Source organism: Cyrtonyx montezumae, unplaced genomic scaffold (assembly GCF_038088225.1).
Source record: "Cyrtonyx montezumae isolate F1298 unplaced genomic scaffold, pur_monq_1.0 scaffold_13, whole genome shotgun sequence".
NCBI classification, from domain to species: Eukaryota; Metazoa; Chordata; class Aves; order Galliformes; family Odontophoridae; genus Cyrtonyx; species Cyrtonyx montezumae.
Genome location: NW_027071859.1, coordinates 14,489,061 through 14,515,265, shown reverse-complemented (window position 1 = coordinate 14,515,265; position 26,205 = coordinate 14,489,061). Strand labels below are relative to the sequence as shown.

The 26,205-nt window shown below is 38.9% G+C and overlaps 2 protein-coding genes across 2 annotated transcripts in view; both read right to left on the bottom strand.

Moving 5' to 3' along the window:
* KIDINS220 (kinase D interacting substrate 220) overlaps positions 1–26,205 on the bottom strand; it is a 195,928-nt gene that overhangs the window by 123,403 nt on the left and 46,320 nt on the right. The window lies entirely within an intron of this gene.
* Positions 1–26,205, bottom strand: part of MBOAT2 (membrane bound O-acyltransferase domain containing 2) — an 84,691-nt gene that overhangs the window by 46,944 nt on the left and 11,542 nt on the right. The window contains exons 2-3 of the mRNA XM_065730728.1: positions 23,245–23,390; positions 20,541–20,618 (exon numbers count right to left, since the gene is read on the bottom strand). Of these exons, the coding sequence (XP_065586800.1) occupies positions 20,541–20,618; positions 23,245–23,390 (224 nt within the window). The remainder of the gene's footprint in view (positions 1–20,540; positions 20,619–23,244; positions 23,391–26,205) is intronic.

Here is a 26,205-nt window from a genome sequence, read left to right as displayed (position 1 = left end):
TCCTCTGAAGCCCTTCCAACTGGCAAAGCTCTGTATTTCTCTGAAACTGGAGAAGGGGCAGAGGATGCTGATTTTGTCTTTGAAAGTAGGAAGGGGACCTCAGAAAATCACAGACCCATAATCTCAATGCCATGCACTCTTGAGGGACTTATTTCCGCATTCTGTATCTCTAAACACCCAGAATGTAACCCGCATAACATAGTTTAAAGCTTGTCCAGAACTTGTACCATCAAAATAGCCTATTTAATGACTTTGTCGAACAACTGTGAGCACCCACAGCTAATGACTGCCATGAACAAACTACGCCAAGCAGCCAAACCACTGTGAGATACTATGTACCCATAGGCAGATTGTATAAAGAAAAAATGTTTTGATGATATGACGTGAAACCAGAAGGATGCATCAGATATGCATTTGAGTCAGAACAGTATCAAAACAACAGGTATCATTTATTAAGGATGTCTTTAACTGTAAGTTAAACTGGTTAAATATGCAGGTACCCATTAAGTTACACAAACTGCAAATACTTTCTTAGTTGGATCAGAAAAAATTACCTTGAAAGAAAAGGAAGGCAGGCTTAAAAGCATCAGATGGAGTGGAATTAAGTTGTGTGCAAAGTGCAATTTCGGCTGTAAATAATCAACCATAGAAATCTGTAATGGAAACCAACTATTAAGGAGCATTACAGCAGAAAAGGATCTGCAGAAAAGTCACAGCACCACAAAACAGACAGAAAAGCCTTTTATCCTGCTTAGCATTATAAATGCCTCAATCTGTTTTTGCAAAGCACATCCCCAAATGGCACAGAACAACTAAAAGAAGTCCAAAAGCAACTACACAAAAGTGGAAAGAGATCTTGAAAACACCATCTAATGAAAGATTTAAATAGTTCAGTCCTTACTGGAATGAAAGGAGACAACATAAACAGAGGACTGCTGCAAAAAAGCAAAGGAATAAATCTTTCTATGGAGATAAAGGAGTTTAAGATACAGAAAACTTAGTTTAGATTTGTGCTAATTTCTAGGAGAACATAAGCAGAAGTATCACTAGGCACCTATCTGAACTGACTAACAAGACTGTGGAAACTGCGTTTTTTTCACTTTCATCTCAAACTGGCTTTGATTGGAGAACCAGAAGAACTCTCAAATCCCTTCCAGCCTTCTCTTCCATGATTCCATTATCAGATTTGGTTTCCTGAAGAAAATAAACATTTGTAGAAATGAGTGAAAAGGAATCTGTCTAAAACAGATCCACTGTGTACATGAGAAGATGCTTCCGTTTGAAGTATTTATAATTTCAAGTCTGTCAGGAGCTGAGATGCAACAAAGAAAAAATACAGCTGGGAAGGCAGTACAGATGCTGATGATCTGGCAAGACAAACCCAAGAACAGAATGAAAGAGACGCACCCACAGGAGTTGTTTTTGTGTTGCTACATTTTATTACTACTCAGATTTCTTTTCAGTGTTTCTAATCCTGCCAAACAAGGTGGTGTGTGCTGCAGTTTTCACATTTTGTACAGTCATGTATTTATTTTTGAACAGATATTCTGCATAATAAATGTTCTATTAAGTTCAGGTATGCTTTGAGGGTGGGCAGTCATACCTCTTATCTACTGATCAATGCAAACGAGCATTCTTGAGGCAGAGTGAGGCTTCACCATCAGTAATTTCAAGAAACATTTGGCATGAGGAAGATGAACCAACAGCTTCTTTCTTCTTTTGTTTTAGAGATTGTTCAAATATTTGATGTATTGTATTTCTTTACAATAAATAATCCATGCAGTAGGAAATGCAAAACAAAAACAACATAGAAAACTGAGCTGAGTTGTAGCTCTCACATACTCATCCTCCCCCCCCCCCCCCCCACTCTCTCTGTATCTCTTGCACACTCCACATGTTTTTCTTCTGGAAAAAACATATGGAACACTTCCTATTAACATTTTTGGGAAAGCAGAGACAGAAAGAAGACGGGACTTCAAAAGAGCTTAACAAAATCCAATCTCATGCTTGGAATATCAGATTTCTAAACTTCTGTAGAAAGGGGAGAAAACATTGAGCAAGATGTAAATCCAGTAACAAAGTGATGGACAAAGGTTAGGAATTTGTGGCCAAAGCAATGCTCACAGCAATCCTACATGAGAAAGATGATTCCTAAAACTTACTTTTAAAACAAACAAACAAACAAAAAAAAAGCAGGTTTATCCCAGGAACAGATGTAAAGAAATTGAGGATATAAAGAATAAAAGATACATTACATCAAAGCCCTTGCTCCTCATTCTCCTTAAGCAAAGAGCTTGGACTCTGCAGCAGAATTGCACCCACACGTTGATTCTCAGAAGGTATGCCCTCCATCAGCATAATAATTAAAAAAAAAAAAAGGAGGCAGAGAAGCATGACAGAAGATGAAGGCTTCTTCCTTCTGAATGGCACTTCCAGCAGTGCTAATCCATTGAGGCAAGTCTTACTGTTTTCTCCTTCTCAGCAACTAGAAGACAGCAGGGTAGGAAAAAGGAAATTTTGTTTCTGGCATTCTGGCTGCAGCCTCCCTGCAGTCTGCCTCAGGTGCTACAGGAAATAAAACTCACAACCAGCGTAACACACTAAAAGCAAATAAAGCCCCTAATTTAAAGAAGGCAGACTAAGTTGGAAGTACTCAATATATTATTTCAGCTCTGCAAAATCCTTCAAATTCCAATTAAAATTTTACTTGTGACAAACCATTAAGAATCAATCACTTTGTGTAAGTCTAAGCTCATTTAAAGGAAGGTTATTATTTAACCTTCATTTAAATGGTGACCTCCACACTACTACTAGTTGGTTGGTAGACTTTCTCCCACCTTTTATTTTAGACAGCTCTGTGTCCCATATGTATTTATGCAATACATAAGAACAGGATTACTAGGTCATCAAGGAAGTCCACAAATGCTCCTACTACCTAGAAACGATTCATGTGAGTTCGGAGCTATGATTATGTACTCCATGGAAACTAGATTTCATTGTACTTACCTACTTGAAGTAGCAGAGGGATCTGAAGTTTCATAAATTATATATCTTTCATTACTGGAGCCAAATTATCTCCAAATAGCCGATGACATTTAAAGGTTAAAGCTCCTAGTCTCCTTTTAGATATTAAGTCACCCCTTCCCCATGGTTTCACAGGAAAGCACGATGCAAAGGAAAAAAAAACCCACTAAACTATTTCTAGGTAGAGTAACTACCAAGCTACAAATGTAAGCTAAAAAAGCCAGAGGACCTCCCAACTCCCTTATGTTTTGCATTTTCTTTCTTCTCAGCTTTTGCTCAGCTAACCTGTCAGACCATCATCAAGGAAGAGAAAACATACAAGGATTCTTACATATTTTTAACAGCTACACTGACAAGTAGGATCATTCCAAAATGTTCTTCCAAAAGAATCGTAAAGGAAATGAGATTTTGGCACATGTCCTGATAGCATTATGTTTGGGAAAGTAATTAATCCTTTGGGAAAGAACAGGAACATTAGGAGTAAGACTCAATCCTTACAGACCCCTTCCAATTTGGGATATTCCATGATATTCTGTGAAAACTTCTGGAAGTAGTTTGCTCTCCTATTAACACAGTTCCACATTTATCACCACAAAAGCCATGAAAAGACATGCACCAACTTGTTCCCTGGTAGAAGCCAGAAGGGTCTTCCTCTGCTCAAACTCAGCTTACAGGTTGACCTGCAGAAAATATTTATAGCAGATTCGCATACCACAAAGCACCGGAACACTAAGTACGTGACAGAAAGATAAATAACATTGCTCAAATCCAAGAAAAATGAACAAGCCACCCACAAACTGAAGAGCATGGAAAGGCACGGCAGTTTGCAGACAAGAGGTCAAAGCACCACAGTGTTCTACAACAAGACAGGACGGGCAGGTATTTGGCAGAAGGAAGGCAGCAGGGAGTTCCATAAATTCAGAGACAACCATTCAGTGAAAGCTGAAGATCCATCCAACAAAAGGGAGTGGGTGTGTGCAGGAGAATAGTGAAGTTCAGTTTGCAGGACAAAGTCAACAACAGATGGGTGAAGGATCTGAAAGTATCAGATTTAGGACTGGAAGTGCTCTCTTCCCTCAGGATCCAATTTTCACAACATACACTGGAAATTATCTCAAAGAAATCCAAATTCATGCCCAAGTTGACTGAACTAATTGACCAATTTCAAATGCACGCGCGTAGCATTCGTTTTCTCTCAGTAAGAAACAAGGAAAAAAAAGACAAAGCCTATTATGTATTTATATTTTTGAAAGAGGAAGAGGATGAGAAATGGGTTGAATGACGGAGGAACAACTAACCCCATTGATATTAAAATGAGTACATGATCATTGGAAAGAAGTACTGCTCATATTAAAAAATGAAACAGCAAAACAAATCATGCAATGATATTAATCAGTGTGGCCACAGACATGCAAACGGACAAAAAAAGCTGCAGCTAAAAAGATTATACAAACGCAAGTTAGGATTGTTTCCAGGCTGATGGTCTTAGATACATTAATAAGCTTAAGAGAAAAACATCCAGGTGTTGCCTAAAAAAATTCCTTCTATGTTTACAAAAGCCAGCATCAGTCCTATGATAGCAACATGCTACAAAGGCTAATGGTATCCCTGGCCACATCAGGCTAAGTATCACCAACAAGTCATGGGAGTTGATCTTTCCCCTCTACTCAGTACTAATGAGGCCACATCTGGAGTGCTGGGTTTGGTTCTGGGCTTCCCAGTACAAGAGATACTTTGACATGGTGGAGAGAGAGATGAGTTAAGGGCAATGAAGACAGTGAAGGGACTGAAGCTCCTATCCAATGGGACTGCTCAGCCTGGAAAAGAGGAGGCTCAAGGGGATCCCATCAATGTCCATAAATATCTTCAGGTAGGGTGCAAAGGAGATGGAGACAGGCACTCAACAGTGGTGCCCAGTGCCAGGACTAGAGGCAATGGACACAAACTGCAACACAGGAGGTTCCCTCTGAGCACAAAAAAGCACTTTTGTACTGCGAGGGGCATGGAACTCTGGAACAGGTTGCCAACAAGCTCTGTAGCCTCCTTCTTGAATATTTCCAAAAGCCAGCAGGACATGGTGCTGGGCACCCTGCCCAAGCAGAGCCTGGGTTGAGTGATCTCCAGATATCCTTGCTAATCTCAGCCATTCTGTGAAGACTTTTCAGCCTGTTACAATTAATAAAACAGATTCCTTCAAATGAGCATCAGAAAATCAGGACTTGCATCTACATGTGTCAGTCCTTGAGCTCCAAGCACAAGATTTTGCTATTAGAAAATAAGATGCTGGCAGAGCAAAAGTCACCTGTTGCTGCAGGGGAAGGCTTACTGTTGAATCTTTAATGAGAGCTGTCTGCCTTATGGTGAGGTTATCATCCATTTTCTGCCTCTGCCTGCTCTGTGCTCTTGGCATCTCAGTCATCCAGCAACCACTGTCCATCTGGCATGCTGGAATTCTTCAGGCTTCTTCGAAGAGATGAAGTATCCTAGATTTCTCAGGTAAAACTAATCCATGTTTCCCCTTGCAAAAATTTTCTTGTGACAGTGAACCCTTAACTGACCATACTGATAGTTCAAGGATGGCCTGCTGAAGTCAACCAATGACTAAGCCTGAGTACTCAAAGATAAGAGATGAACAGGTCAGAATAACAATAAATACACAAAGTCCAGAATTCAAGTACTTATTATTCGGTTTTGGTTGTTTGGTCTCCTCTTATTGCACTTTATTTCCACTCAACTGCCAAATCAACCATAAGTTGCAAGAGTCACCCATTAATTGTTACCTACTATAATTTTTGTTCACGTCTGCATACAGGGACACTAACACTGCAAGAATTTTCACTCCCAAGGAGAACAAAGGAAAGTAACCTACGTAGGTTGGTCAGGCATCTGCTCACTGACTTCATCAAATACCATTTTAAACATATGTCATCATTGTTAATGTCCCGTGACATGGAAACTGAAGCAATGCCATCAAGAATAAATCAGACATACAGCCAGCATTCCTGGGTGTTTGTACACAGCAAAGGAGAAAGAACAATTAAGACAAACTATTTGCTGATGGCTCACATTTTCACTCTTATTATGAGAAAGAGAAAAAAAGTCAAATGTGATTAAAAAGCACTGGAGAAATACACTATGGATAATCAGAAGCCAAGAAGAATGCACTTTCTCTCTTAATAAATGAGGGAGAATTGGATTCAGACACGGAGAAGGCTGAGGTACTCAAGTTCTCTGCCTCAGTCTTCACTAGCATTCAGGCTTCCCATGCCTCCCAAGTCCCTGATCCTCTAGGTGGGGTGTTGGAAGAGCAAAATCTCTCTACTGTAAGCAAAGAACCTAATCAAACTGAATGCGTACAACTTTTTGGGACTGGACAACATGCAGCCCCAGGGTCCTGAAGGAACCAGCTGATGTAGCTGTCAAGCCATTTTCCATCATGTTTGAAAAGTTAAGGCTGTCAGGTGAGGTCCCTGGTGACTGGAAAAAGGGAAACATCACTCCCATTTTTATAGAAAGGGAGAAAGGAAGACCCAGGGAACTACAGACCCACAAGCCTCATGTCTATGCCTGGGAAGATCATGGAACAGATTCTCCTGGAAGAGATGTTAAGGCACATACAAGACAATGAGGAGATCTGAGACAGCTTCACCAAGAACAGACCATACCTGACCAATTTGGTAGCATTCTGCTATGGAGTAACAGCATCATTGGACAAAAGAAAGGCAACTGAAGTCATCTACCTGGACTTGTGCAAGGCCTTTAATATTGTCATGTCTCATTTCTAAGGGTGGACAAACAGTTGATTGGATGCTAACAGCCAGAGGGAGGTGACTATCTCCCTCAGCTCTGTCCTTGTAAGGCTCCATCTGGAATACTGCATCCAGGCCTGCAGTCCCCAGAACAAAAAAAAAAAAAAAAAAAGACAGCTGTTAAAGCAGATCCAGAGGAGACCACAGAGATGATCAGAGGGCTGGAACATCACTCTTGTGAGGAAAGATTGAGAGAGGTGGGCTTGTTCAGCCCAGAGAAGTCTTGGGCAGCAGTCAGGTGTTAAAACAGGCTGCCCAGGGAGGTGGTTGAGTCACTGTCCCTCCTGGAGGTGTTCAGGAAGCATGTAGACATGACATGGTTTAGTAGGCACTATTAGTAGTAGATGGTGGACTAGATCTTAGTGGCCTTTTCCAACCTCAGCGATTCTAAGATCTCACTGCAGCTTTCTAGTACTTGAAGGAAGCTTATAAACAGGAGAAAAAAAATACTTTTTCCACTGGTAGTGTTTGTCTCATAGTGACAGGACAAGGGGTAATGGTTTTAAAGTAAATGAGCAGGACTTGAATTAGATGTTAGGAGGAAATTTTTTTCTCAGAGGGTAGTGGAGCTCTGGATGTCCCAGCCCTGGATCCACTCAAGGCCAGGCTGGATGGGCCCTGGGCAGCCTGACCTGCTGGGTGGTAACCAGCCCATGGCAGGGTGGTTGGAACTGAATGGTCTTTAAGGTACCTTCCAAGCCATTCCATGATTCTTAGAGGTGTGTTTCACTTCATAATGTACACAACACATCACTATAATTCTGATGGAAAATACTTTAAACAACTACCACCAGTGCTGACCCAAAAGAACAGGTTTCCAAAAAATCTCAGCACATCATCCTATAACTACTTAATGGCTACAGTGGAAGAGGCAAAGATTTAAGAATGATTTTACTTCATTGATTACAAAGCACAAACAAGTGATGCTAGAGAGGGACACATGTATTTGACATCACTGGAATTACTTCTTGCTCATTCCACCAACTTTTAGAAAATAACACTTGCGTCATAAGGCAGTGCATTATTTATCATTAAAATACATGGGTTTTACTGCTTACAGTAGGAAGATTATCACCTATCAAAAGAACTGGATGGGGACAGCATCCCAATCCATGTGTATGTTCCAAATGGTTTTGTAATTCATTTCTTAATCCTCAAAGGATGATAATTTTTAAGAGCATAAATCATTTCATAGTCTTGAGGTATTGCACATCTGCATTGCAAAGTGACCTTTGTGAGGAGTTAAAAAAAATACACCAAGTAATTGAATGTTGTGTTAGCAGTGCTTTGCTATTCAAGCTACACAATCTGTTTCTAGGTGCCTTAGGCTCCTTTATTTAGACCTTTCTACTGTTTAGAGATATCATCTCACATATGCTAATTGCTCAACAAAAGCATGGAAAAGTGCCAGAGAAACTAACCACCTCCAAAAGCCACACAGTTTATATCAAAGCAATATCACAATAAAGCTTCATTTCAACCCACTTGTGAACCATGGTTTACTTTCTCACCCTTTTAAAAGAGTTAGAAAGCCTTAGCTATTTCAGAATGCAGAAATCTTACCTGGATGTAGATGATACATTTGTTTAAATATCTGATAGAAATCTGTTTTCCTGCTCTCCAGCAGCCAGGAACAATGAGGAAGCCACTGGTTTCTGGCTGGAGGTCTGACAGCAGCTCAGCACCAAGGCCCTTCTATTTTTCTGCAAAGCTCCCTCAGTCCCATCCATATCACACTGCATTCACATAGACCAGTTCTCATCTTGTTCCCATATAAACTGGCAGTAGGTTGCTGTAGGGACAATACTTCAGAAACCACAATCACACTGTGTATGTGAATTTCCAAAGCACATTTTCTAGTTAAACTACTGCAGTCCCGAACTGAAGAAAAACAATTGCCTCAAGACCACAGTTTTACATGCATATCCTAAGCATAAAGAATGTACCTATAAATAACACTTACTGATCAGATTTCCAGAACAGCACAATCATGCAGAAAGAACCAGGATCCTTCTTTTTCTTTCTTTACTGTTGGACACATTGCGAGCATTACTGATCAGTAAGAAAAAACCATCAACAAAGAAGTTCATTTTCTTGATGCATCAAAATACATTTACTGTAAGTTTCAGCTGACTTCTGTCTCTCTTATACAGGGACATGGCAGAATCTTACTAGTTCTCTCTATACCCGCAGCATTCACACCCCAGATGACCTTGAAACATTTCATAAACTGTGAGTGGCCTTGAAGCAGAAAAGCTCTTCACACCAGCAATAATTAAAGAAAAAAACAAACATAACCAAGCACTCAATATCAAAGCTAGAAGATAGTAATTTGAGGGGAACAATGCCACAATATAAATGAAATGTGGTACCAAAAATGAATTCCATGGTTGAAGGAAGGAGAAGGGAACTCCTGGTAAACTGAAAAGCCCAAGACTTACTATGGGCTTTCCAGAATAGTGGATTTAAACAACACAGGCACTCCCAGAAAGGACAGAACACCAAGAAAAAGACAGTCAGCTACATAGCTCTTGTTTAAAATAATGTGTATGCATCATGCATTTCCATGTGAGATGATCTATTAATAAAATACATTATTCACTCTAAGCAATCATGCACTGAAATACCCAGTCTCCTTTTGCAAGCCTACTGACTTCACAGTTCCTGTTGTGCCTGTGATTAGTAATGACTGCAAACTGCTTAGCACTTGTCTATATTAAGTATTTCATATTTCATCTCCAGCTTTGAAGATGAACACTGCGCTATATTGTTCAAGGTATGTGCATATTCTTACAAGATGCTGATACAGAGATTATCTGCTTTAGTACATAGCCAAAATTGATGGGAAGCAGGACATGGAGAGCTTCATTTCACTTTCTCACAGGTCAGACTTAAGATAGGAGTCACTTGTTTACAATTTACGTATTTTGTTGATTGTCTTTGAAAGTTGTATTTTATAATGATTAAATGGTAATTTGAAATATACTGTCAGAACTGTAAGCATCCCACATAAGAACTATGCCACTCCATTTGTGAGGAAACAGGATTTCTTTGCACATTACCCTGTTAAGATCTCCAGGCAATTCAACCATACTGAAGACAGCATGAATAAATCCCTTACATACCCTCTCACGGCATAGAGGAATTTCTTGTTTGAATACTGAAAACACATTTGTCTTCAAATATAACTGAAAATGAATTGAAAATTAAAACAAACTTGACATCACAAATATTCCCTCTGATATTTGTAAATTACCTAGCCTGGATTCCACTAGTTTCTACTAGCCTTAAGATTTCTACTAGACTTAGGAATTTTCTGTTGGTATAGTCATTGTTTTGAGTTTCTCCCCCATCCTCTTTTTATTATCGATTTTTTTTGCCCTCAAAGGCACAAGAAAACATTACTGTTTGTTGCCTAACATGGTCCCGTATCAAAATAATTGTCAGTTACATGCTTCATTTCAGTGGAAAGGGGCCTACTATGCTTCAGCTGACAATACTGTATCTGTGCAGCTTCAAGGAAAGTTGACAATGCTCTGCACACATGGGGTGAAGGGAAATTAAGGAATAAAAATAAAGCTTATGTAGTTAGTCTGGATCAGATAAAGAAACAATTTTACATGAAGTCATCTCAAATAAATGTTAAGCTATAATAGACATTGAAGCAAGACACCAAAAGGAAATGGCTGGCACACTTACAACATCGATCCAGGGTCATGTTCGTATTAAGGAAGGTTTCAGTTTCATAGAACAGCCTGCTCTAGTTGTTCTTGCTTGGAACATGGGGGCTGGACTAGATAACACTTCCAGCCTCTGCTATGCTATGATTTTGTGGTCTCATCTGACTTCCAATAAAGGCATTTTACCTGCAAAACCGATCTACTTTAAAGCTCAGTAGCATTTTCAGTGAAGATAATATGTGAAACTTATCAACTTATATTTAATTAAGACACTGGATTTTAAAATGAAGATGTTTGTATTTTGTGAATAGCAGTCCCTTTTACTTACATCCAGCTTCCCTTAAAGGAAGTTTGCTATTTAAATAACAAGCACCTGTATCAAAACAGGCCAACTTCCTTCACTTCTTCTATCACATTTATCTCCAAAATAGGCACTTCGTACACCACCACTTCCAGTTCTGCATTCAAAATGGACTTGCAAAATTTGAGGACAATGAAACAGTTGTCGGCTGAGCTTGTCATTACTGCTCAAGTGAAATTTGTCCCAAATAAAAGACATTTCAAAGAATCAAGTATTAAAAAAAGCTCACTGAAATGAAATAAATGACTGTAACATGAAGAATACTTGCATATAATCCCTCTCTATCATAAACACAACTGGTTCAATTCAGTTGATGTCATATAACCAGAATTTTTAATCAACTGCTATTAGCTGCAGCTTTTGCCAGAAGCTGAAGACGAGCACAGCTTTCACTGAACTTTTCTAGGTACAATTTATTCTGCCACTTCATTTTGTAGGGAGGCCAATTTATTTGACATCAATAGTTTGTTGAGGTAATAAACCATGCAGCAATGATACCATGACTCAGAGCTCATTTGCTAGCAGTCAAGTTGCTTGGCAGCATGACAGGCAGAGTAATGTGCCTTGAAGAAGTATTTATATAAATGCTACAACTTTCAAGGATTATCAAACAAATATGCTGCCCAGAAAACATGACTTTACCCTCACCATCAATTTTCCTTTGCTTGATTAATTGATTGAGCTCACCCTCACTTTGAGTACGAAGTCTTTAAAAATATATATCTATGCAAGCCAGAAAGCAATAGCTACTCAGTCCCAGCAGATTCCTAATGTACCGTGTTGTTTTGCATTACTACTTTTTTCCAAGACTATCCTCTCTCTGCTTATGGAAATCAAGTACGTAGAGTGAATATATATATATATGTCCATCAGTTCAGTTCAAGGAAGCAAGAGAACTCTTTCAGTAAAACTTCAATGCTTGATCCATTGCTACTTCTCAAAGAAATCAAAGTCCAGATTTTTTCACCTTCATTTTTGTCAGGTGGAAGCTGGCGGTTTCATATACCGGCAACATCACCAACATGCCTGTTCTGAGAATTCCTTTCCTTGAAGGACATCAGCAACCAAATCAGAAATAAACAAGAGGTGGGAAAATGTAAACGACACTAAATAAGGCTTTTCCCCCTGGAAATACAAAATATACAACCAGAATTCATTGTAGTTGCACTGGAACTTTAATACACCCCTTCAGTACCAATGCAACTGAAGGTCTGGATGCAGCACAACTACAAAACTTGAAAAAAGCTCATTTTGCTTTGTTGTTCAGCAACAAATGCTGCACCAAGCTTTGCAAAGCTTCAGACTATATGATTTTTAGTCTTTCTTTCTTCCTCCCTATGTACACACATCAGGGAAGAATAAATAAATTTGTTCCACAGTTGAAAAATGAGACAAAATTTATGAGTATTCTAAAAGGTAAAAAAAATTCCACTTCCAACTTTCACTCCATTTCTGTAATTACAAAAAAATAACCAGTAAAGAGCTTTCCATTCAAACATCTCAGCTTTAAGAAGGATATTAAATCAAGCTGTTACTCCTTCATTGTCTTAAGTAACTCATTAAGTCCTATCAGAGCACAGCCAGGAGAGTTACAGGAAATTATTAAAGTGGATGAACTTGAAGGAGCTATTTAAAACAAATGCTTTCAAAAGAACTTCACAAGGATTCCTAGGAAATTCCTTCACAGCTATTTACTTCAACAAGTGTTCACTTTTCAAGTCACTGAAGGCAGCCATCTATTTACATGGCTATTTTTGGAAAGGACAGATCTTCAGCATACAGAGAACCACTGCCTGTTGTTTTGATTCACACTCTTCAGAATACAGAATTTTGATCTCTAGGTGGGCATCAGAAATAAGGAAACACATAAGAAACTACCCAGAAAAAGCCAATCAAGAGCACTAAAGAAACAAACGGAACTCCTAGCGTTACTAACTAGTTTCCAAGCTCCACAGAAGTAAACAGGGATAGTGGGGTTTTTGTTGTTGTTGCTTGCTTAGTTGTTTTTTGTTTGATTCTGTTTGTTTTTAAATTCTTGGTACATTAGTTTTGAGCTGTTAGTTGTTTTGATGTTTAATCTGAGGTAGAAGAGAAAACAAAGAACACGTGGGAGGCAGCTAGTAAACTTCAAAGACCTATGGGATCTGCGCCATCCCAGTCCTTACTCCACACATTAACCAAGGTAGAACCACCAGGGTACAAGAATACAAGCTGTCCAGAGCTCTCATGTCCATGGTTAAGACATCCTCATGCAGGACATCCAATTTAACCGTATAAAGAAGGTGCATTCAACACTTAAGGGCAAAAATTTCTCAAGGATGTTAGAATTGACAAAAATACAAAAGTTATTTCAAATCCTAACAGCTGTCTGCAATAGCTCTATTTTAATCATTTCACCTTTTCAGCGTTCACAGAGTTAAGCTGCATTGTTGCAGAAGTAAACACTAGTTTCTTTTCTGCAAACAAATTAATCTGACATTATACAAGCAAAGCTTCAAAGGCTTTATATAATTAGGAAGGCAATCAAGCAGCAAGACCATATATTTTGCAATTCAGAAACATATGCTTCACTTCTTTTCTTGGTTAGCACACTTCTGCATAGAAGCATTTTAGTACTTCTGATTGGACAAAAAAAAAAAAAGAGATCCCAGCTAAAGGAAAACAGGAATCTTGATTCAGTACCATTAACTCATTTTCTGCAATACTTTCTAAAAAACTCTACATTTTTATCTCCTCCCTGGGCAGCTGTGCCAGGGCCTCACTGCCCTCTGAGTAGAAAATGTCACGCTAACATCTAACCTCCCCTTTGTTAGTTTAAAGCCATTCCCCCTTGTCCTATCACTATCAGACAGTGTAAAAGAATTGCCTCCCCCTCCTGCTTGTAAGATCCCTTCAATTACTGCAAGTCCATTCCTTAAGATTTGGAGTAGGTATTTTGGCTATAGCATTGCTCACGCTGAGACAGTTACACATAATGGCCACTGATCTTTTCTTACAGAGTATAATTCCTTCTCTTTGGGAAAAGACATACCACTTCTAAATGGAAAACTGATTATTATTTGTTCTTAACTATTAATAAATGCTCCCAAATACAGTCATTCATTTGGTTTGGTAGTTATTTCTAATAGATGAAAATGAGATTGCTATGTATGCTGTAGGAGCTAATATTGTTCAAGATATATTTGATTCTCTTCTATGAGAAATTTTTTAAATTGCTTTTAAATCAAATATACATTTTGCAATTATGAAATATTAACAGATTTTTTTGTGCGTTTTTGTTTGTTTGTTTGCTTGGGTTTTTCTTGTTTGTTTGGCCTTTAGCACACATCTGATAAGGCACCTTGATACTTAAGGCTACAGAAGCTGAAGATGAGATCTTCCCTCATCTTCAGTTTATCCTTGGCTGGATGATAAGAACACACTTCTGATTTTTCAGCTCTCAATTGGTTTATTTATTTCAAATAAATTTATCTTACTTGCTCTAACTGAAGGAACAGAAACATAAAACCTTTCTGTGTATGTAGAACAATTTGCAGGCGCTAATACTCCAAATTCAGAATCAGCTGTTCTCCACACTATGGCCACTGCCCTTCGGCAGCTACTTATGTAGCAGACATTTTTATTCCAATTCCATGAATAAATTCCAAATGTATAACTGAGAAGTGATGCCCAATAGCTTACTTACAGTTCTCTGGATGCCCTTCTAAGTAATGTAATTAGACTGGCAGGCTTCCAACCCTAGCTTTGCTAAAAAAATATCACTACAATTTGGTAGCATTTCTTAACAGTTATTAGATATTGTTATTTCAGTCTGTAGATTTGATGACTAATTTCAAATGCTGCATCAGATCCTTTTTTGGAGATAAATTTCTTTTTTATCCACATCACATACGTTCTTCATAGACTTTACAGCACTTGTGATCAAATCAAAAGGAGACAGGAACAAAAAGCCCTACATCTGTCTAGATTAAGAACCTCTGGAAGAGATGAAAGTTCAAAAAGAAAAAAACTTTCAAAAAAATCACACAAGCTTATGAATTCTCTTCTTTCTGAAGATACAAGAAGGACACTTAGGATAAGTCTTGCCTTGTGCTCAAAGGATGAGCGTGCGAGTAGTTTACCAGATCCAATTTATATTTTACCAAAACAAGCACTTTTAAAAATAGGTAACAATTTTGATAGCAATTTAAATTGCAGTGTAACCACAAATCCAACGTGTGTATCAACTAATCATGACATGCAGCTGAACTTGTCAGTCAGGTGTTTAATGAAATGCCTCAATAAACATGCTGAGCAAATTAATTTAGATGAACATTTTGTTGAATTAGAATAATAAACTCTCGATGTGACAGCCTTTAAAAAGACCCTGCTTACTTTTCTCCATCACAGCTTCCGTGTTAAGAAGCCACATTTCTGCAAGAGGTCCTGATCATTAGGATTACTTACTTGCCTTTCTCTGGTGGTTATGCACTGTATTGGTAATCCCTTCAGCACAATGTTTATAAGCTGAATCTTTAGCAAAACACTTGGAGTTCAAAATGCCAGCAGTGAGTACTTGATCAAATTCTGTGTGATATTTGGCAGACATTTAACCTACTGAAGTCAGCTGAAACTTAGGAAGAAAAGCCCCACAGTCTGATTAACTGATAAAGAGAGAAAAATATATTAAATCCCTTCCTAAGGAAATGTCATCCACATAAGCAGCCACCACCTTTCAATGGGAGCAACACAGTCCCAAAGAGTGTTATACCCAGTTGTGATAGGAAAGGAAGATATTTCTTAAAAGATACAATAAAGTACTCCACGTAATAATCAGTAAGATATCTGAAACTTATAGACTTGACAAAATTATGTGAACCTATCAAAAACTCAGCTCAGTGAGCATGCCCCCAAGATCATTAAATATCTACCTCTAATAATTATCCCAAGTCTCTTAGTCCTTTCACTAGCTTTCCTCTTACAATTTCAATATGCCAGAAAATAGCTGAGTTATTCCCCCCCCCCCAAATCTGAAAATAATCCCATAAATTATTGTAGTTCAGTGCTGGATTTCTGGAACTATAAAACAATAATCCTACAAACTTAAGCATAAGGCAGATCATAGTAGATACCAATAGCACTTCTACTGCTTGGTAACACCAGACACCAATAGCACACCTTCGCTTGCCTTTACATTAGCAGATTTATGAGGTTCAAAAGGACTAATTTTAAATGAGCAGATTTACTTTCTACACTGTCACAGCTGGAACTTGAGCCTTATCAGTGAAGTCACTGAGAAAACTACTGACTACACTGAAGCAACTGCAAGCCCTGTAATTGACTTTCCTTTCCTCATAGGCAGAGGGATATTATTTACCAACCATAAAATGAACAATTATGTCAGAAGAGAAGCAGTTGCCTGGAAGCCTTAAAAAGCTTGTCAGTAAGTCACCTGTGTACAACTTGCTTACATAGCTACTAGCCAACAGTAGCCAGCTGCTCTAAGGAAAAACTCCCTGGTATTTGGGGTTTTGTCTTTTAAGGAAAGCAGCAGTTTCAAAAAAAAAAAAAACAACCACAGAATGAACAGGAGGATTTCTAAGAAAAAAATATTAGCACTGATATGTTCGTAAATATCTAAAGCGAGGGAGGCCAAGGGATGAGGCTGGACTCTCCTCAGCAGTGTGTGGTGATAGGATGAGGGGATATGGCCACAAACTGAAGCATAGGAAGTTCTGCACAAATGTGCATGGGAACTTCTTCACAGTGCAGGTGACGGAGCACTGGCACAGCTGCACAGAGGTGGTGGAGTCTCCTTCTCTGGAGACATTCAAGACCCACCTGGACACCTACCTGTGCAGCCTGGGCTAGGGAGCTGCTGTAGCGGGGGGTTGGACACAATGATCTCTACAGTGATCCCTTCCAGCTTCTGTGATATTACATAACATCAGCTATCAAATGCAAATGTACTGCAATCGAGAACTTGTTAAACAGATCCTTCATTTTTACCACTGAGCCACAAAAGCACCACGAATATATAACTTCAGTGACAAATTCAAATTCTGCTCAGGAAACCTAGTGCCACCATTCCATCTTTCATTTATATACTATCATTGAAATAAGACTTATGTATTAAAAAAAACTATTGCTTTTAGTTAAATGCACATCTCAGGTAACTGATCTTTTGGTAATTAACTTTTTCTGCAAAGTCGTAAAACACAAAGGTAAGGTTTGCTTTCTTCTTAGCACATCCAATTTTTCTTTTTGCATGGAGTTCTACTCTCCCTCTCCCATTACTGAAGTAAGGCTTTCATCTTTAACACAACATGCACTGCCAAGACTAACATTTAAAAGTAATAGCTGCAGAGAGTTCAGATACTTCAGGAAGATCACAAAGGTAGAAACTTGGCAGAACAGCAAGAATTCAACAAGCAAAGGAGGTACATGAAGAAAATGACAGGTTTGAAAGAGTATCAGTACCAGACCTGAAAGTTTGTTCTACAGCACACAGAAGTTCAGCAAAATTTGCTCCTTGCTTCAAACGGTAAGGATGTAAGTACACCAGTATATAGCAGCTGAACTGATAAACAGTCTAAAAACTTTAGTTGTCTTTTAATTTGTCAAAAATTTTAGAGAGGCTGGAGAAAATGAAGTACTGTTAGCAGGTGGAAACAGCAGCAAAGAATGACAGGAATAACTGCTTTCCCAATTCATAAACTCATCTGCAGGATGACAGGCAGTAGAAGAGGAGGAAAACCAAATTCATTGAGTGAATTTGGATTTAATTTAGATATAGCCCTGGCACAGGTTGCCCAGAGGCTGTAGGATCTCTGCAGAAATTTCCTAAAGCTGCCAGGATGTGGTGCTGGGCACCCTGCTCAAGTAAGGGCTGGGGTAAATGGATCCAGGGGTTCCTGCCCACCTCACGCATACTGTGATCATCACATAAGAATATTTTGTTTAATATGCGAGTGTTTTTTCAATCCAAAATCACTTGAATCCATATTTCCATCATTTATAGGTATTTGGTGTTCTGTGGTATCTGAGTTTAAGCAGCTTATGAACAGTGCAGGTAACCTCTTAACTGAGACTGCCAGACAGCAGGCTCTTTTACCACCAGCAAAGTAAATCTCAAACAGTGAAGGAACACAGAAGTACTCTGAACAGCTGTATACATACACACACACACCAGTAGGAAATGGGTTGAGCCATACCACCCATCCTCAGTGCTGGAGAACCAGGGTGCCATGAAAAAGTTATCAGAAGTGTTTTCACAGCAAAAAAAATTCAGGACTACAGTGTATAGTCCTTCTGTGAAAGGAACAGGCAAACAGAGACAACAAAAGGCACTACTCCTCCTGGGGTACTGTAACAACTGACAGGAAGATCTTTTACAGTCTTTTCTCTGTCACCACTTTGGAAAGCTCTAGGAGCTATTCCTGACAGCATCCAAGCATTACCTTAGCGTTAGCTGTGGAGGCCAAAACTGCACCAAACAGGTACTGTCTGCAGTCCAACACTCAATGCTTGCTTGCTGGCCCTGTGCTTATTCCTGATTTTTTCAGCAATGTGAGCCTCAATTTGGTTTTGGAACACGGGAAACTACAGCCATATTTTTCTACTGCTGCCAGAGAATAGCTAGCAGCAGAACTACTGTGCTTCCAGGCTGCCAGATGTTTAGATTTCCTATTCATACTGCTGTATCAGCAGAAATGACCTGAAATTAACAACTATTAATTGGCTTAGAAACTACTAGATACCAGACTAACTCTATTTCAGGTTGAGTTTCAACAGCCATCTTTAAGGACATTCTAATACCCTCACCAACCTTATACTCTAAATGCATTTTCTAAGCATACTGTTCATTACAGCCTCCATACTGTTTTACATAGCTATGCAGCACAAGTACTACCCCTTTCACTTGAACCAAAGTCCTTAAATAGTACTAAAATACAGCTAGTGAAATAAACTCACTTGAAATAATATTAACTTATTAATAAGGTTTATTTTTTTCTAGTCAGCTTTAAAGTATGATCAGTTATTTGCTTAAAGCTTTATTTCCCCCTCACCATTCCATACAGCTGAGCTTGCTTTAACCTACTTACAACAAGCAACGCATACAACCTGAAGTAACAGTTTGGTAAACAAAACTGCTCTATTTCTTACATTTTTTTTCCTCCATTGAAAAAGCAGCTTTCTAGTTTCATCCAGTGGTATCCTAACTCATACCATGATACAGAAACGTAAGCCCAGCAGCCAAATCTGAGTTCTGCCCTCCCAAGAGAGGAGCAGCTGTGACTAACACACACATACCCACAGTTGCACATAGCACAGCAGTCATTTCTGCAGATGAGGCCCAGAGTTAAACCAGCTAGTATGAACTAGGAGAATCCAGAGCTTGGCAGTTCCCATGCTCCAGTACAGGGTCATTAAATGCATGCATGACCACCTGCCTCACTGCTAGGGAAGTAAATAACCACTAAATTTCTTTTCACAAGAAATCTAAGGAATTCGTTATGATGAAGGCCTAGATATACCACCGTAGTGCCTCCCCTTTGCAGCTATCCATGATTTCTTCCACAACACTACACGACTTCTAATCTGCATTCTTACATTTCTGAAGAGAAATCAAAATGAACCAGTTGTTTTAAAACAACTCCTTATCAAAGCAACCATTAGGGAGCAAATTGCCCATCCAACCAACTGAAGTTCTCACACCTGGAGTTGTTTGATTTGAACGCTGAAAACAAGAGCCTAACATGGTATACTCCCAGAGACAGAATAAAATTCTATTCAGTAGCAGTATAATGCAGCAGTGTTATAACAGACAGGATCATGAACGTCACCCTGGCTTCAGATTTCCTGAGTAAAGCAATTTTCCTTTTTGATTCTTTCACCAGCGTCTTTCCTGACAGCTTCATACATGTCAGGAACCTGTTCAAGCACAGATTTGCTGTTTTACTAAGCATTTGTGCAGGAATTAACACTGTGGGAGCCTAATTTGGTTCAGATCTCCAGACTAGTGGAATATTAAAGCATATGCATACAGTAATAAGAGACATGTGTTTCCTGATTTTGAGAATGATTAAAAAAAAAAGAAAAGCTATGTTCTGCATGGCTTCAGATACTGCTAATCTAATCGTGTGCTCAAGCAAACCTAAAATAATGTCCTACATATTTAATTTTATGATAGTATTTTTGTCTAAGACAGCAGTTGCACTGTGCTTTCCTACAGAAAAAAGAAAGGAGAAAATGGCAAACAGTACCTTATAATATATCTCACAGACTGATACATCCCTTTAGACAGACATCTTCCTTCCACCAGCATCAGCTGCTATCAAATTACATTTTGTATAGCTATCTTATCCTTTTGAGAAACCTAAAATTATTAAGAAATGGCAAATATATACATAGATATATAATTAGAGTGCTGAAAATGCTATTAATCCCAGTACCAGTAGAGATATTGCAAATTGTAACGACCTTTAGACATTTAAAAAAGGAGGCAAAAATACCCAATAAACCATTTTTTTTCTCCTGGAAAACAAAATCACCGTTAGCAGAATTCAAGTTCCAAAATACCTGGACATTTCACAACTAGAAGCAGCATAAATGCACAGCTACAAGGAAGATAAACAGCAGCATTGTTTAATTTTCCTATTGTTATGCTTTAGAATAAAAACTTACTTGTGCATGTTTTCCACTCCTATTATGATCATGAGATAGTAGGAAATTCCACTTTGTATAACAAAATGTAAGGCATACCTAGGAGGAAAAAAAATAATCAGTCAAGGCATTTTCATTAATGACAATCAACTACATTATTTATTTACTTAATGTTAATTTGAAAAGGCTTCTCAAATTCTAACTCCATCACTTCTTACCAAAAAATTAAAATGCATTCTATTTAGGCTTGCAGCAACCCTCACTCCTTCTGGCAGCTTCCCCCTTTAGCACAGCACACACAGTAATAATGAGCAAAGACTACAGATGTAACTAGAATTCTCCAGCTAATAAACAAGAATAAACAAAGTTGATAATCTTAAGGCACAAATAATAGGCCTTACAATACTTTCATCTGGCATTATGAGTAAATAACGTGAACGTTTTGTGCCTTAGCTTCCATATCTGTCTTTTCACTTATCTGCAACAACAGATCTCAGATAAGACCAACCATATTTTAGCATCCACAGCATCAGCATAAGGGAAGACTTCCCTTCCCCAGGCAATAAGTATGGCAGACCAGACCAGCCAGTCTCTTTGCCCCAGGTACAATAGCTAACTAGGGATGGGGAAAAGCATTTGGTCTTCAACAAGTTGATTCACTTTCAGTTTAGTGCTCTTAGCACCTCATAACATTTACATGTACTCAAGTGACACAATGATCTAGTTGGGGATTTTTTTCCCCATGAAAGTAACAAAGACAGTATAAGTGAAATGAAAAACACCACACCAGGAAGGTTGCTTTTTAAACAGATGGAGGGATATATTACAGTAAAGCCTGAAGAAGATCAGATTGACATGGATACTGCATCAAGATTACAGTCCCTGAAAATATTTATTTTGGTACAAGTCTCATTAATAGTACCAGTGCAGCTTTTTGAACAGAGATCAATCTTATGAGATGCACCTAAACACAATACGGAGCAGTGAATTTTAGTTCTGAACAAGTGACATTCTAGGCCTTATGTGGTCTTGGCCATTATCCTCAAGGAGTGATCCCTTCTCTTCCTGTCCCACATCACCATCACATCAAAGCATTACAAGATCAAAACAAATATTAAGACGCAAAAACAAAGTGGAAAAGAAGGACGTAAAACCTTAAAAACATACTTGAACAATATACACTTAAACAATAGAAAAAGTTGGTACAAATGAAACTATCAGTCTCTTAAAAATGAAATTATCAGTCTCTTAAAGAAAGAGTAAAACAACTCAAATTACATTATCTTACGCATTTTAAAAAGCTTTTTGATCCACAATTATATGAAGTAGAACTTTGTTGCTAAAATAATTGCATTAAGTATGATCCAGAGCTAACAAGAAGAATCAGGATTTCTACCAAGGAACACAATTTCTCTAAAATGTCTTTTTTTCAGGTGTGGAAGCTTCTTTCTCATTGGCAGTATAAGTCTTTATTTACACCTGCTGGGATTGGAGGTTTTCTTGCTCAAGTCTCCCCACTACAACACTGAGATTGTCATTACAAGCTAAATTAATGATTTCTGCTTCCAAAGCAATGGATACAGAATGAGCTCCTAAAGCTTTACAGAGCTCTCACCAAAACCACACACATATGCTGTATCATTCTCCTCGTTTGGAGCTAGGACTGTAAGTCTTTGACAGCAGATCATTCAAAGCAAAATACCAGGGCCAAAAGTTGAATAAATGCATGGGAGTTACACAGTTACATATACGAGTAAATTGCATATGTAAATCCAAAGAGTAAAAATGTGATGTTTCCTAAATTTAAAAGTAATACTTATCAACTAATGTTGGACAGCCTCTGTAACACACCAAAGTAGAAACCAAATCCATGATTTGGAATCCAAGATTTATTTATACACTCTGTGCACAGACACGCAGTGTATACATGGTGTATGCATCTTCCCATCTGCACCCACACTCTAGCTTAAGGGAAAGGATTAATTCCCCACAGTCAGTGTAAATCTAAGCCCCCTATATACTTAAAATTAAAAAAGCAGTTTGCTTACAGTGCACTGACCTGAACAGGCTCTCAATTCAGTTTGGGAAGATGAGAGCCATTTCATAATTTTGAAGAAAAAAGAAGTCACTCAACTAAATGCATTCCCTTTGTTAGCCCTACTAACATTCTGTCTTGGTGTCCTCTGCAAAGACCAAGCTGTGAAAGCAGCAATCAGTGTAAACTTAAATTTTTAAACAAAACTATTCCTATAAAACAAAAATAAATATAAATGTACCCAAAAATCTCAAACCAAGGACAGCTCCTTTTCAGGGGCTCCATACTACTGGGAACATCAGCAGCTCTGCAGTTCTGGTCATGCTTCCTATAACATGTCAGATTATATTCAGTATTTAAAAGACAACCTGGAGAGTCAGTGGATGTAGATAATGTTTAGGAAAAATACTCTCATCACATCTGCACAGTTTCCCAAGAAAACACCTTCCAAGCATGTTTAAGCTGCACCTGCTCCATCCTCCCAAAATCACAAGAAGAGAGTGTTAGCTAACAGCTCATAAATGGAAGATCTTTCAAAACTTCTGCACTTCAGAAAATTTAAGGCACTTGCTGTACATTTGCAGCAGCCAAAAAACACAGGTAACATTCTTCACATGAAAGCATTGCTTCCTGCAAGCAAGGAATTAAAAATTTATGAATCCTTTAGAAGTGAAATTAAGTGCAACTTACCATCCAAAACAAAAAAGTGCAAGATAAAGGCCCAAGAGGGTTGCAACAACATGTCTTATAAATGGGCTAGTTTTGCTTGAATGAAGGTATGTTCGAAACCAAATAGCCGCAAGCAAGGCAAACAGTTGGCACACCACGAAGTTGACCTGCATAAAAAAAGAAAAAAAATGAATTCTCACACTTGTGTATTAAAAGTAGCTGACAGACTATATACTGTTTGCAACTTGCAGAACTTAGGGCTCTCCCACAGCTCTTATCCCAGCATGTCACCCCCAGAGCTCCTCCCAAGAACTCCCTCCATGAAGTACAAAGCAGGGCTCCCAAAGCAGCTTTGAAGGATTCTTCAAAGCTGTAGAGGCAACCTGGGCATGTATCAAAATAGTTCTGTACACCAAACCACCCTTCTCTCTATCACGGACACGCTCATACTTCCCAGCAACATGAAGATGTGGGATTGTGGTGTTTTGGTTTTTTTAATTACTTTTAACTTATTTATGTGAGCAGAACTTGGGGCAACCTATAACCCCAACCTACAAAACTCATCTTCTTAACCATCCATAGATTCCCCATATGCAAAGAATAATTCCCCTTCTACTGTAGTACTTCAAACTCTTCTGGTAACAGCGAGTTACACAAGCACTAAGTGCTAGCAGGGAAAGCAAGCTGTGAGCACAGCTCTGCTCTTCTTAACAGGAGCAGGTTCCCCAAACTCAATTGTTACTTACACATGGCCATCCATTTGCTTACTCCCACATTTACATTATGCTGAAAAGTCCCAAATGAATGAGGAGATATTCTTTCAGGGCATAACTTGACCTGTTTTCTCTCCATTATACACACTGATGCAAATTAAAAAGAATGAGATTTAGAAGTTGGGACGAGTCTCTGGATTTAGCAGAAAAGATCCATACAGAACAGTTGGGTTTAATGAACCACTGAAAGGAGCAAACTGATGAAACAAACAGAAGGGAAGAAAAAAATAAATAAAGCCCAAGTCATTAACTGTGAAGTCCATATTGATGTTTGTTTTGAATATTTCTTATGGAAATCACATTACTATAGAGCAGTCATACATTTGCAACCCCAAGAACTCGTACCCCAGTCTGGGATGGGGAGTGAGAGAAAACCGGAACAGGTACAGAGAGAAGGGGGGAAGAGGCAGAGAGAAGAAGTGGGCATGAACCCATCCTAGGTGATGGCACAGAACAAGTCAGCATTGCTGGATTTACTGAGCACCCAGTCAACACTGCATTGGCTGCTTTACAGATCTTTTGCAGCTTCTCATGGTGCCCCTGGAAAACCAGGTTACCCCTGAAAGCAAGGTGGCAAGGACTAGGGGAGAAAGGCCAACAAGGTCTGGCTCCAATGGCTGCCATGGCAAGGGGAGAAGCGCTTGGCATCTCCCAGCCTGTACCACTGTCTCTATAGGAGTGGACAAGCTAAACAGCAAATCCTGAACTTCACAACTCAGGATAAATTTGTAGAATTAGGATCACGGAAGAATCCCAGATGACACAAAACAGTACAAAAATCTCTAAGGATGTCAGTTTATAGTGTTGGTCTTTGAACATACAAGCAAATGACTCAAGCAACACAAGCCTGAAATCCTTCCTCACAAGTGACTCCACAGTTAGCAGGGAGTACTTCTAAACTGCTCGTCCCAAAAGTGCACAGATGGATGCACACTGGGATGCACAAAGGATGCCACCATAACATTCACACAGAACCTCAAGGCTATCCCCTAACCCCACCCATCCACCCCTAACATTTGCCTCACAGGGCACAGAAACATTGACTAGAAAGCATTGATGGTTTTTACAGCCTTGTTTTATACCAGATGCTCCCAAAGCTTTCAATACATACTTACAAAACAGAAATACTCATACATTAAGAGTTGAAAACCAGGCATCTCCCATTTAGCCTTTACATATACCTCCTCCTCTGTTCTCCCCAGCTGGATTTCTGCTTCATTCAGCACATGGACAGTTGCCCAGTTTTGTCCTGTATCCTACAACCCATTAAATGCTTACCATCTGCATCCTACACCGAATACAAAACCTTACATTTCCCCACAGGCATGTTTATGCAGATCTGACCACAGCATGGGAAGAATGTACAAGATAATGAAAGTCCAAAGTGTTAACTAAATGCCCACTAATTTCAGCCACCCAATTTCAAACACCCAGTGCCTGGTTTTTCAGTCAGTACTTCCAACAGAACTTCAATTGGAGCTGTGCTTTGAAAATACAGCTTCAGCTGTTCTTATGAATATTCAGCATTCCTATAAATAAGGCCCAAAGTACCTCAGAACACGAGCAAAACCTGAAGTCATCACAGCCACATTTTCATTACGTTATTTCTCCAGATTGCTAGAACTCTGTGGCAGATGCAGATGTGAAAAACAGCAAACAGGAGGACTTGGATTCTGAATGAGGAAAGGAGATCACATGGAAGAGAGGCTGTAACCATTGCTGGGCTGTATCACACTCAAATAGATAATCTTCATCTGATGCTTCTCTGGATGTTTAAACATATGTTATCACAGGCTAAGTATTCACTTAGTAGACACTTGAATACCTGATTCCTTACATTTTAAAGAGAAACAAAACACAGCATTTCTACAACAAACTCAGCACTTACCTGTTTGCAACTACCAGTTATCATTCAACCCAAAGCACATCCAGCTATCAAAACTATCAACTCATTTCACATGGAAATAAGATTAATGTTCTTCTGGCCTTATAGGGGGTGAAGAGAGATTCTAAGCTTACAAAGCCCATCCTACTCACTCCTAATTCCAGCATCTACACAGTCCAGAAGGGCAGATGGGCAGGCTGCTACAACAGCTTCTCAAGCATCCTCACTCACTTAAATACTTCAGCACGCATGGTACAGCAGCATCCAAGTACACAAATCAGAATTTATTTTTAATTAAACCTGAACTGAACCAGAAGATATGTT